Source organism: Notolepis coatsorum (genome assembly GCF_963971535.1).
Source record: "Notolepis coatsorum genome assembly, chromosome: 11".
Classification (NCBI taxonomy): domain Eukaryota; kingdom Metazoa; phylum Chordata; class Actinopteri; order Aulopiformes; family Paralepididae; genus Notolepis; species Notolepis coatsorum.
Genome location: NC_140175.1, coordinates 106,879,836 through 106,893,331, shown reverse-complemented (window position 1 = coordinate 106,893,331; position 13,496 = coordinate 106,879,836). Strand labels below are relative to the sequence as shown.

At 42.8% G+C, this 13,496-nt stretch overlaps 1 protein-coding gene across 1 annotated transcript in view; it reads right to left on the bottom strand.

Moving 5' to 3' along the window:
* unc13bb (unc-13 homolog Bb (C. elegans)) overlaps nucleotides 1-13,496 on the bottom strand; it is a gene marked incomplete at both ends in the record, with an annotated part of 291,089 nt that overhangs the window by 239,594 nt on the left and 37,999 nt on the right. Inside the window, 1 exon segment of the mRNA XM_084325041.1 lies at nucleotides 8,738-8,767. Coding sequence (XP_084181167.1) covers nucleotides 8,738-8,767 — 30 coding nt within the window.

Here is a 13,496-nt window from a genome sequence, read left to right as displayed (position 1 = left end):
TGGAGCCTATAACCTGTAGAGAAGGGATGGAGCCTATAACCTGTAGCTAGAGAAGGGATGGAGCCTATAACCTGTAGCTAGAGAAGGGATGGAGCCTATAACATGTAGAGAAGGGATGGAGCCTATAACCTGTAGAGAAGGGATGGAGCCTATAACCTGTAGCTAAAGAAGGGATGGAGCCTATAACCTGTAGCTAAAGAAGGGATGGAGCCTATAACCTGTAGCTAGATAAGGGATGGAGCCTATAACGTGTAGAGAAGGGATGGAGCCTATAACCTGTAGCTAGAGGAGGGATGGAGCCTATAACCTGTAGCTAGAGAAGGGATGGAGCCTATAACCTGTAGCTAGAGAAGGGATGGAGCCTATAACCTGTAGCTAAAAAAGGGATGGAGCCTATAACCTGTAGCTAGAGAAGGGATGGAGCCTATAACCTGTAGCTAGATAAGGGATGGAGCCTATAACCTGTAGCTAGATAAGGGATGGAGCCTATAACCTGTAGAGAAGGGATGGAGCCTATAACCTGTAGCTAGAGAAGGGGTGGAGCCTATAACCTGTAGCTAAAGAAGGGATGGAGGCTATAATCTGTAGCTAAAGAAGGGATGGAGCCTATAACCTGTAGAGAAGGGATGGAGCCTATAACCTGTAGCCAAAGAAGGGATGGAGCCTATAACCTGTAGTTAGAGAAGGGATGGAGCCTATAACCTGTAGCTAAAGAAGGGATGGAGCCTATAACATGTAGCTAGAGAAGGGATGGAGCCTATAACCTGTAGCTAAAGAAGCGATGGAGCCTATAACCTGTAGCTAGAGAAGGGATGGAGCCTATAACATGTAGCTAGAGAAGGGATGGAGCCTATAACCTGTAGCTAAAGAAGGGATGGAGCCTATAACCTGTAGCTAGAGAAGGGATGGAGCCTATAACCTGTAGAGAAGGGATGGAGCCTATAACCTGTAGCTAAAGAAGGGATGGAGCCTATAACCTGTAGCTAAAGAAGGGATGGAGCCTATAACCTGTAGCTAAAGTAGGGATGGAGCCTATAACATGTAGCTAAAGAAGGGATGGAGCCTATAACCTGTAGAGAAGGGATGGAGCCTATAACCTGTAGCTAAAGAAGGGGTGGAGCCTATAACCTGTAGCTAGAGAAGGGATGGAGCCTATAACCTGTAGAGAAGGGATGGAGCCTATAACCTGTAGCTAGAGAAGGGATGGAGCATATAACATGTAGCTAAAGAAGGGATGGAGCCTATAACCTGTAGCTAAAGAAGGGATGGAGCCTATAACCTGTAGCTAGAGAAGGGATGGAGCCTATAACCTGTAGCTAGAGAAGGGATGGAGCCTATAACCTGTAGCTAGAGAAGGGATGGAGCCTATAACCCGTAGCTAGAGAAGGGATGGAGCCTATAACCTGTAGCTAGATAAGGGATGGAGCCTATAACCTGTAGCTAGAGAAGGGATGGAGCCTATAACCTGTAGCTAGATAAGGGGTGGAGCATATAACCTGTAGCTAGATAAGGGGTGGAGCCTATAACCTGTAGCTAGATAAGGGGTGGAGCCTATAACCTGTAGCTAGAGAAGGGATGGAGCCTATAACCTGTAGCTAGAGAAGGGATGGAGCCTATAACCTGTAGCTAGAGGGTCTGGAAGGAGATATGAGTTGTGTTAACTGGTCTCTTGTGCCTCTCATTTGATCAAATGTATTCAAACCTCCTCCCCAGATCTGAGACTGAGGCGCGGGACACACTGGTTACCTCAGCAGTGTTTGCACGGTCTGTGGAATGTCTTCTTTTCATTCAGAGACCGTGTTAACAGGTTAGAGCAGCTGGTACAGTGTGTCAGTCAGCACTCAGCAGCGTGGTCTGGAGGCGTCTGAGCAGAGAGGCCCCCCCCCCCCCCGGGTTGTCTGAGCAGAGAGCCCCCCCCCCCCCCCCCCCCCCCCGGGTTGTCTGAGCAGAGAGCCCCCCCCCGGGTTGTCTGAGCAGAGAGGCCCCCCCCCCTGGGTTGTCTGAGCAGAGAGCCCCCCCCCCCGGGTTGTCTGAGCAGAGAGGCCCCCCCCCCGGGTTCTCTGAGCAGAGAGGCCCCCCCCCCCCCCCGGGTTGTCTGAGCAGAGAGGCCCCCCCCCCCCCCCCCCCGGGTTGTCTGAGCAGAGAGGCCCCCCCCCCCGGGTTGTCTGAGCAGAGAGGCCCCCCCCCCCAGGTTGTCTGAGCAGAGAGCCCCCCCCCCCCCCCGGGTTGTCTGAGCAGAGAGGCCCCCCCCCCCAGGTTGTCTGAGCAGAGAGGCCCCCCCCCCCCAGGTTGTCTGAGCAGAGAGGCCCCCCCCCCCCCCGGGTTGTCTGAGCAGAGAGGCCCCCCCCCCGGGTTGTCTGAGCAGAGAGGCTTGTCTGAGCAGAGAGGCCCCCCCCCCCCCGGGTTGTCTGAGCAGAGAGGCCCCCCCCCCGGGTTGTCTGAGCAGAGAGGCTTGTCTGAGCAGAGAGGCCCCCCCCTCTCAGACGAGTGAAGATGTTGTGTTGATGACGCTGTCTGTGTGGAGGCGGCCGTGAGGTCGGTGTGGACCAGAGGTAAGATAATCACAATAATAATAATATCTAGGATTTATATAGCCTTGGGGTCAGAGGAAAATGTTCAGAAATGTAAAAGGTTCCGATCCTAGATTAGATTAGAATCAGGGGTTGTCAAACTTTTTTATACCAGAACCCCATTTTATTTAGGATTTTTTTTTGGCGACCCCACACGTAATTTCAACATGGAATTAAAGAAGATCAAAATAAAAGCACACGTTGTTGAACTTGATCATGTATATTTATTAGAAAATGTTATTACAGCACTATGTTATCAATACCCATTTATAAAACTAGGCATATTTAGCCAAAATAAAAACAGTAAAAAAAATATATATATATATATATATATATATATATATATATATATATATATATATATATATATATATATATATATATATATATCACCTATCCACGACCCCACTTTGGGTCGCGACCCGTAGTTTGAGAACCGCTGGTTTAGATTAAAATGTATTGTCATCATACAGCACAACAAGTACAGTACAACAATAACAAGTTTGGCATCCAACCAGAGTGCAAATGTAACAGTAAAGTGCAGTAGAAATACACAATATACAGGTGATTAAACTGGATATAAAATATATAAATTAGTACTACTGAGTGATAATCAGTATGAATATGTATGTGATGTACAGTGATACAGGTATCATGACACGATGGTAGTAAGTCATACTGGCCAGCAGTACAACTAGTAAAGGTAGGTAAGCGATATGTATTCATTGCATTCTTTCATTTATTTGCATTTATTTTAAATTTGTTGAACCTTATGGTGTCCTTGTTCTGTTCTTGATTTATTGTTATGTTTTCTTCTTGACTTGTTTAAAGAAGACCTGTACGGCCCATGGGGACATTAACGTGTGTTGTTGGGCCTTATAAATACATTTGATTTGATTTGATTTGATTATGTACAGATATAGATATAGTATCCAGAGACATGTAAAAAGGATTATATGAAGGTATGTACAGACAGATGTGGATATATATATATAACGGTTGTGACAACGTCACCTCAAACTTCCGATGCCCCGAGTGGGAGTCGAACCCCGGTCTCCCACACCGCGGGCAGCAACACAGACCGCTATACCAAGAGGTGAATTCACTACTTCGCAACGTGTCTATCTGTCTTTTTTTTTTGAGGATGTGAGAGTGAGTTTAACCCATAGCACCACTACTCACCCCAGCCCTTCTTGACTGCGCTTCACGATACCATCTGTTACACTCACCCTCTCAAACTCACTCCACTCCACCCAAGGCACTTCGATGCCCCGAGTGGGAGTCGAACCCCGGTCTCCCACGCCGCAGGCAACAACACAGACCGCTATACCAAGAGGTGAATTCACTTAGAGCTGCCGCGGTATTGATTATTTCCTTATCGCACAAATTTGCAAAATATTTCCTACCGCCGCGGTTTTTACCGCACGCACACAAAAAATTTAAAAAAAAGTTTGAATGCATTTTTTTTTTTTAGTAGTAGTAGTCTACTCTTTATAGCATATAGCCTGCCTCTAGTCTAAATGTCTATCTTTAGAGGATGACTTTGCAGCATGAATATTGTTTGGGATTCGGCAAGCACGCATTAGTTATTGAAAGTGAAACACGGATGCGCAGTTCACTCGGTGTCGCGGGCACCCCCCCGACCCTTTCTTATTATTATTACTATAAAGTTACTACTTTATAATAAAGGCATTCGTTTTTGTGGCATTGATATTATATAGTTATGCGTTCAATAACATCAGCGTATTTACCGGACCATAGAAAAGCAATACTCTATTCATATCTCAGTTCCTTTCTTTGCTCAGAGCGTGCTGAGTTGTCCCATTCTGCGGTCTGTTAATAAAGTTTTCAATCAGACAAGTGTATAGAACGAAGGGCTTTTATTATAACATTCGTTGCAGACAGTAAAATCATTATGTCTCGTTTAGTACTCCTGAAGAGCGATGATAGTCCACTCCGGCGGAGAGTTAAAGCTAACGTTATTAGCTGTTGTGATGAACTGACATTCAGGACGTAAAAACGTGTGACGCGTCTCTCTTCTGACCAATCAGTGGTCTGCAATGTTTCACGTGACTTTTCTGGTACCCAATAGGTCGATAGACGAGTAGGGTATATCTGCAGAGCCGCAAGCCCAACGAGAGGAGGGTAAATTATTATTATTATTATAAAAAACAGCGGTGACGCGGTATTCAGCCTACTCTGCGGTGGCCGTGATGTAACAGCGATACCGCGGTAATGCGGTAATCGCGGCAGCTCTAAATTCACTACTTCGCAACGTGTCTATCTGTCTTTTTTTTTTTGAGGATGTGAGAGTGAGTTTAACCCATAGCACTAGGGATGCCCCGATCGATCGGCCACCGATCGTTATCGGCCGATAATCAGTATAAATATGCGATCGGTGATAATGCTTTATTTTCGCCGATCGTCAAAACAGATCTCACTCGCTGAGTTCTGTCTCAGACACCGGGAGCTGCACACAGTGCTGCGCGTCTGCTCCTCCTCCAGCTCCTCCCGCACGCATGTAAACACGGGTCTAGTCTAGTCTAGTGGGACGGGACCTCCATGAGCTAACGTTAGCTACCGTTACAAAATGACCCAGTCAACTATTCACTTTTAGTTTAATACATGATGAGGCATTGTCTAACTGAACGGTATCTAGCCGGCTAGCTACTGATAGCTCCTGATATCAACAAATGCTCCAGCAATAGTCTAGTTATCTAGTACTAGTGTATGATAACTCTGTTAGCTCACGTTAGCTTAGCTCACTGTTCAAAACGAAATGTCCCATTCAACTAAATAGTTCACTGAGGCGTTGTCTTAACGTTATATTTCCGGCTAGCAGTAGCTACAGACAGCTCCTGATATCAATGTCTTATAACACTCATTCGATGCATATTCGAAGCCCGGCTTGCGTCGCAGTCACTAACGGGGATAGCTGAGGGAGTAGGGTATATCTGCAGAGCCTAGGGTAAATCTGCAGAGCCGAATGTGATTTGATCAAAGCAAGAGTATACACACAGACAGTGGAGATAGCGAGCATTTTGACTTGTTGCGTGGTGGCGTTGTCTCGCAGATAATACAACTACAAGTACAAGTCTAATTATATAATATATATATTTTATAAAAAAAAATTAAAAAAAAATTATATATATTTTTTTTTTTTTATTAATCAAAAACGATCGGTATCGGATCGGTATCGGTCGATATGGCTCAAGACGATCGGTGATCGGTATCGGTGGCAAAAAACGTGATCGGGGCATCCCTACATAGCACCACTACTCACCCTAGCCCTTCTTGACTGCGCTTCACGATACCATCCGTTACATATATATATATATATACATATGGTAAGAATAAATATTATATACGGTATATACAGCCTTTTTGTACATGCTATCATACGGGTTATATGCAGGTGTATAAGTAGGTAATTATATAGAGGATTATATGCAGGCATATTCAAATATAGATATATATATATATATATGCAGTAAATATAAATATATGAATGTATATTAGGGGTGGGGGGGAAATCGATACGTAGTAGTATCGCGATACTTTGCATGGCGATACTGTATCGATACAGGGACGCCAAGTATCGATATTTAATTATTCATTAAAATAAATGTGTATAAGGAAGTTGCATTGTTCATTTCAATACCTGTAATAGTACAGTAGTCCACACACACACACACGTGCATTCAGTTAAGTTGGAATATGACTGTAATACAAACGGTTCAGTTTGTCAGGTACATGCAACACAGATTACAGTGTTTACATCTGTCTGCTTGAGAAAATGCCATGTTCTGCAATAAAAATTATTGAAGTGAGATGAACAGACTGAACTTTATTTTATTAGATAAAACATGTTGACAAAGTTTTACTTTGCAGTTGAAAAAAGGTAATAAACTAAATTTGATTAAAAAAAAGAAATATTTTTAGTATATATTTAGTATCGCGATACTATCGTATCGTGACGCAAGTATCGCGATAGTATCGTATCGTGAGGTCTCTGGCGATTCCCACCCCTAATGTATATATATATATACAGTATATACAGCACTATTGTACATGCTATCATAAAAGGAAAGTTTCCGATCCTACACATCATACACAACCATATGGAACATCTAAAGCAACATGCCCAGGTTTAAAAGATGCAGGGCGGCCTACACTATCAGCAGGGTGAGGAAGGTCATGTGGGATGATTCATTAACCTACATCTGGACTTTCTATAGGGTGGCTTTCATGACCAAATTCTAACCTGTTGAAAACCAAGTAGAGTTTGGTCATCTTCCCTGAAAAGGGACTTCCTGGAGAAACAAGATTCAACAGGCATGCAGTGTCATACAGTAGTATAGCAGAGCTGATCTGACACCAGTTTGAACCCAAAACCATAACCGTCCTTCGGATGAGACGCTAAACCGAGGTCCTGACTGAATCTCGGTCGTTAAAGAACCCAGGACGCCTATCGCAAAGAGTAGGGGGCTCCCCGACATTCCTGGCCAAATTCCCAATCAGATCTCTGACATCAAGGCCACCTAATCATCCCTTCCCCTTAATTGGCTGATATCAATCCCTGTCTCCTGAGCCGTTCAGCCATTGTGTAGTAGTGTGATGTGTGCCGAGTGCCAGTGTATGGCAGCCATTGAGCCTGCGTAGCACAAGGTTGGGTGCTATACCAGTGGTGGTTTCCACCCTACATTGTGGGGAGCGCTTTGAGTGTCTAGAAAAGCGCTATATAAATGTAATGAATTATTATTATTAATGAATTATTATAATGAAGTTAATAAGATCATGACCGCTGATCCCAGGTCAATTGACTCTGGAGCTGAAAAGGGGAACATGGCTGACCCACGCCTGAGTTCTGTTAACTCCTGATGCAGTGGCCCGTGTATCGCTGAGGACTATTGCTGAGTGCAATGTTGAAGTGTAAAGTTGATCAAATGAGCAGTTCTGGAGAACGCTGGGTGCAAGCAGCCATACCACAGTTCTGAAGAACGCTGCAAGCAGCCGTACCACAGTTCTGAAGAATGCTGCAAGCAGCCATACCACAGTTCTGGAGAACGCTGCAAGCAGCCGTACCACAGTTCTGAAGAACGCTGCAAGCAGCCATACCACAGTTCTGGAGAACGCTGCAAGCAGCCATACCACAGTTCTGAAGAACGCTGCAAGCAGCCATACCACAGTTCTGAAGAACGCTGCAAGCAGCCATACCACAGTTCTGAAGAACGCTGCAAGCAGCCATACCACAGTTCTGAAGAACGCTGCAAGCAGCCATACCACAGTTCTGGAGAACGCTGCAAGCAGCCGTACCACAGTTCTGGAGAACGCTGCAAGCAGCCATACCACAGTTCAGGAGAACGCTGCAAGCAGCCATACCACAGATCTGGAGAACGGTGCAAGCAGCCATACCACAGATCTGGAGAACGGTGCAAGCAGCCATACCACAGATCTGGAGAACGGTGCAAGCAGCCATACCACAGATCTGGAGAACGGTGCAAGCAGCCATACCACAGTTTTGGAGAACGGTGCAAGCAGCCATACCACAGTTCTGGAGAACGCTGCAAGCAGCCATACCACAGTTCAGGAGAACGCTGCAAGCAGCCATACCACAGTTCAGGAGAACGCTGCAAGCAGCACGTCCAGAGGCCAAGCAATCGGCCCATTCTGAACAGGCACTGTGCTCGGACACTAGAATGACACAATGACAATAATGGGACACAGCTCCCATCTTTTCACAGGAGACGTCCAGCACCGAGACAAAGCATCTAAATGGTCAATTAACCATTTAAATAACAGACCTTTTATCCAGAGCACTTTACAACTTATATCACACACACACACACACACACACACACACACACACCACACACACCACACACACCACACACACCACACACACCACACACAGGGTAGAGGCAACCATGCAAGGGGCCATCCTGCTCATCAGGAGCGGTTCAGTGTCTTGCTCAAAGACACTTTGACGAGCCACCGGGATCGAACCAGGAACCTTCAGATTACAAGGGCGACCTCCTGACAAAACCATCTGTCTCCCAGTGGTAAAGGAGAAGACATTTTCTATGACGACACTGACCCATCCTGGTGTTGTATCATCATTCACACGATGTAAAGATCAGCCATGATATGGTTAAAATGGAACTCACCTGGAGAACCCTGGAGTTTGGCTTTTTTCACTGAAAAACAAAAAGAAAAAAACACATCATTACAAACAGTCTTTAAAACAGCAGCTGATTATGAGTCTAAATGAGGAAAGTTAACTTTTGTATCATAAGATATTTAAATTAAGTCATATTTTTTATCATACAAACAGTTTAAATGGGGAAAGTAACCTTTTTTATCATAATGGGACGTTTACATGAGGAAAGTAACTTTTTTTTATCATAATAAGATATTTAAATGAAGAAAGTAACCTTTTTTATCATAATAGGAAAGTAGCATTTTTTTTTATCATAATCAAGAGTCACATGACAACATAGACTCTGATGTCAAGAGTCACATGACAACATAGACTCTGATGTCAAGAGTCACATGACAACATACTAGACTCTGATGTCAAGAGTCACATCTAACCAGTACACCCTGCTCTAATACTATATAATAATAGTACTTGAAAAGATCGTTTCAGGTCAAATTTATTCCTTTCTTGAAGAAAACAACATCTTAGAAGAATTTCAATCGGGGTTCAGAAAATATCATAGCACTGAAACTGCCCTCACCAAGATAATCAGTGACCTCAGACTAAACTCTGACGAGAATAAGGTCTCCATCCTTATCCTGCTAGATCTCAGTGCAGCATTCGATACAATCGATCATGATATTCTAATCGATCGTCTTGAAAACCTTGTTGGTTTCTCAGACTATGTGCTAAGCTGGTTTAAAACCTACATCAGAGGGAGGAAATTATATGTTAAACTAGAAGGCCACATGTCTGAGATATATGACAACAACTATGGGGTTACACAAGGGAGTTGCCTAGGTCCTTTACATGTCACCACTGGCTGATATCATCAGAGAACATAACGTAGGTTTCCATAGCTGGATGATACACAACTGTACATATCTGCTAAACCAAATGATACAGCTATTAACTCCATTACAGACTGCGTATTGGCAATAAATAAATGGATGAGTAAGAATTTCATAAAACTAAATAACAAAACTGAAATTCTAATTATCGGCCCCAAAACAAAAAAAGAAACGTTAATAAAGAACCTGGGAGGACTAACCCCTTGGATCAAATCTGAGGTCACAAGTCTCGTGGGTTATCATAGATTCAGAACTGAACTTCAATTCTCATATTAACAAAGTGACCAAAACATCGTTCTTTCATCTCAGAAATATAGCAAAAGTACGACCATTTATTAATCAAAACAATGCTGAGAAGCTCATTCATGCATTCATATCTAGCCGGTTAGACTACTGTAATGCACTTTTCACAGGTCTCCCTAAGAAAACCACAGAGAGGCTTCAGCTAATCCAAAACTCTGCAGCCCGACTGCTAACTAGAACCAAAAGGAGAGAGCACATTAGTGCAGCTCTACACTGGCTTCCTGTAACATTTAGAATTGACTTCAAGGTCCTTCTCCTTACATACAAAGCTCTAAAATTTCTAAATGGACAGGGACCTAGCTACATCGCCAACACTCTAATAAATTACAGGCCAGCAAGAACACTGCGATCATCAGCTGCTGGACTACAATAGGCTCAAAAGAGGATCGGTGATGCAGCCTTTATCAACTACGCCCCAGAACTATGGAACAAACTACCCAAAAACATCAGGGAAGCCAACCCGCTAGATAACTTCAAAAGACAGCTTAAAACCTATCTCTTTGCTCAGGCATTTAAATTAAACATCAGGGATATCCTGACACAAATTGTACTTGACCTGCACTATTCTTACCCTGCCTACTTTCATACACTTCCTATCAAATTCATGTGTCAGTTCTATGCTAATTCCTTCTCACTACCTCCTATGCCAGGGGTGGCCAACCCTTCCATCCATAAAAAAAAAAAAAAAAAAAATTATATATATTTTTTAAACTTTTTAAACTTTTTTTTTGTGTGTCACTCATTCCATAAGGACGTAGCATAATTTTTTTTTTTATTAAATGGTCCATTTGCATGTTCTTGGTATCTGAATCTAGAGACATATATGGATCAGTGTCAGAAATAGTGTGTCTGTTACTAGGCTTGAGTAAATTGTAATGAACCAAAGGAGAATATCAATTCTATTGAAAAATCTAAGCAAATGAATAAAGGGAAGATGATTAAACAGAAGGTTTTGTAGATACAGTACTGAAATCTGCCATCTTTTTTATAATGTAAATTTCTCCACCACTTTTCATCGTATTGCAACACCGTTTTTTGCAAGACGTTCACAGAAAGGTAGAGAAACTAACTGCGTTCTGTTTTATGGCAATAATGTTCAGGTTTGTGGGAGATAATCCCAAAAAATAAGAGAAATTAAAAAGTAAATCCAGAAGTCAGATGATTGACACGGGCTGGTGTGAGCTGGGTAGGGTCGTTTTTCGAAATTTGAAAGCCCTGAGTCTCTTCCTTCAAAAGACTACACTCACTTTTGGCTGTGCCACTTCCTCCTGTCAATATGCGCCGGTTTCTGACTCAATGCCCTGAGATTTCTATAATCTTATATTTCACTAATAACAGTTAAAACACTTTTACTCTATATCTCGGGCTTAAGAGGTTAACCCTGTGAGGCCCAAATTAAAAAGACATTAGCAACTTCAGAGGCCAGAGGGTGGGACATAAACACATTTACTATCAAATAGCATTGTGAGGCTGAACAACAGGACCAATTGACTATACATGTGCTTAACATTTTTTAAATAAACATTCTTTTTTTAAATGGCTAAAATGTTGCAACCGTGGGTCTCACAGGGTACTTTTAACCCTGTGAGGCCCAAATAAAAAATACATTAGCAACTTCAGAGGCCAGAGGGTGAGACCTATAAACACATGAAGGGTGCCGTGACTGAAAAAAAAAGTTGAGAAACGCTGGTATATGGTGTGGCTCTTTGTGGTACCACAGTAATTTTTGTGGCTCTTAGTCTCTGACTGGTTGGCCACCCCTGTCCTATGCACTGTAATTTTAAGAGCGCTGGTCTGTTGTAATTCAAAACTGAACTTTGTAAAGAAACTCAAAGTTGAGAGCGATGCACTGCTCTGTTAAGTTAAGAGCGATGCACTGCTCTGTTGTATGTTAGAACTTTGTAAAGAAACTCAAAGTATTAAGAGCGATGCACTGCTCTGTTATATTTATTGAACTATTTTATCACACTTTTTACTGTCCGTTCTATTTGATAATTTTTTGCCTATTTTTAAACTGAATCAAACCGCACTTTTTTACTCTGTCTATTCTATTTTATTATTTTTATTACTGAATGAAACCGTAAACAGAGAGGCATATTGGGATGCTAGATCCTAATGTGAAAAACTGTGATTACCATACCTTGCTACCGCTCTATATTTTTTATGCTTGCTTGTTATGCCTGTATTTTTTTACTGCCGTGAAGCACTTTGAACTGCAATTTCTGTATGAAAAGTGCTATACAAATAAAGTTATTATAAATAATATTCCTGGAATTGGCGCATCAGTGAAGGTGTGCTCTCCGTGAAGAAACAGAGAGGATGGGGAGGTGCAGAGCAGCAAACAGCTGTAGCTACTAATAGCCTACATTTACACATTCCTGCAGCCATTAACGTTGTATTGTTTTATCCACAGATCATTTGCAAACCTTTTGTTCCAGGGACAAAAGCCCAATTACAGAGACATTGACTCAGTAGATTTGACACAGCAATCAGTCCTCTGAGCTCTCAGTGAATGAAGCAGATGGTGGGGGAGGCGATGCTTTGACCGAAGGGCTAAACTAAAACATCAATTGTAATGTATAATATCAGAATCAGAAAGGTCTTTATTGCCAAGTCGTTTTTACATACAAGGAATTTGCTTTGGACATTATCAGTGCGACATTAGCGGACAGACATTAACAGACAGATAATACAATAAAGAGGTGGAGTAAAATAAAATGAAATATGAACTAAGTTAAGCACAATAGAATAATTTATTATGAAATAAAATATAGGCCAGGGCTGTACCACTGTAAATAAGAGATTGAATAAAATTATATGAGATATAAACTAAATGAAATATAACACAATAGAATATAGTACAATTATAAGTAAAAATATGGGCGGCTAAGTGGCACAGTGGGCAAGACGCTCGCCACTAACACAGGAGATGCTGGGTTCGAGCCCAGCTCTCGGCGTTGCTACCAGCTTGGCTGGTCGTTCATACTAACACACATTGGCAGTGTTAGGGGTGGGAAGCTGATGGGTGGGGATCGGACGTTGTGGACAGCGACTCCTACAGGTCGGTTGGTGCGCCTGCGCAGCAGAATCAGGAAGCAACGGGGGCGGCGTGTCCCTCCCACGCAGACCCTCGCCGCTGAGAGATCGTGCTGTGCAGGTGAAAAGATGCGACGGCTGCCTCCTCGTGTACCGGAGGGGACAGGTGATGCAAGGCTTGTGGGAGGCATGGCCTAACAGCGTTCGAGACAGGGGAGGGTAGAATTGGACAATACGAAATTGGGATGGGAGAAAAATAGAAAAATGGGAGAAAAAGTAGATAAAAAAAAAAACATTATAAGTAAAAATAAATTAGGAATAGGAATAGGCCAGGGCTGTACAACTGGGCAGATGTGGTCAATTATATACACTATAATTGATAGTGCATACAGACCCTCATCTGCACCTTTGATTACACTGCCTACTTGCTCATATGCATATTCAGAGTTAATTATATTGCCTATATAATTTTTCTACTGTACTAAAATTTTTATTGCCTGTATTTATGTATTTCTACTATTACCCCCACAGTTAGGA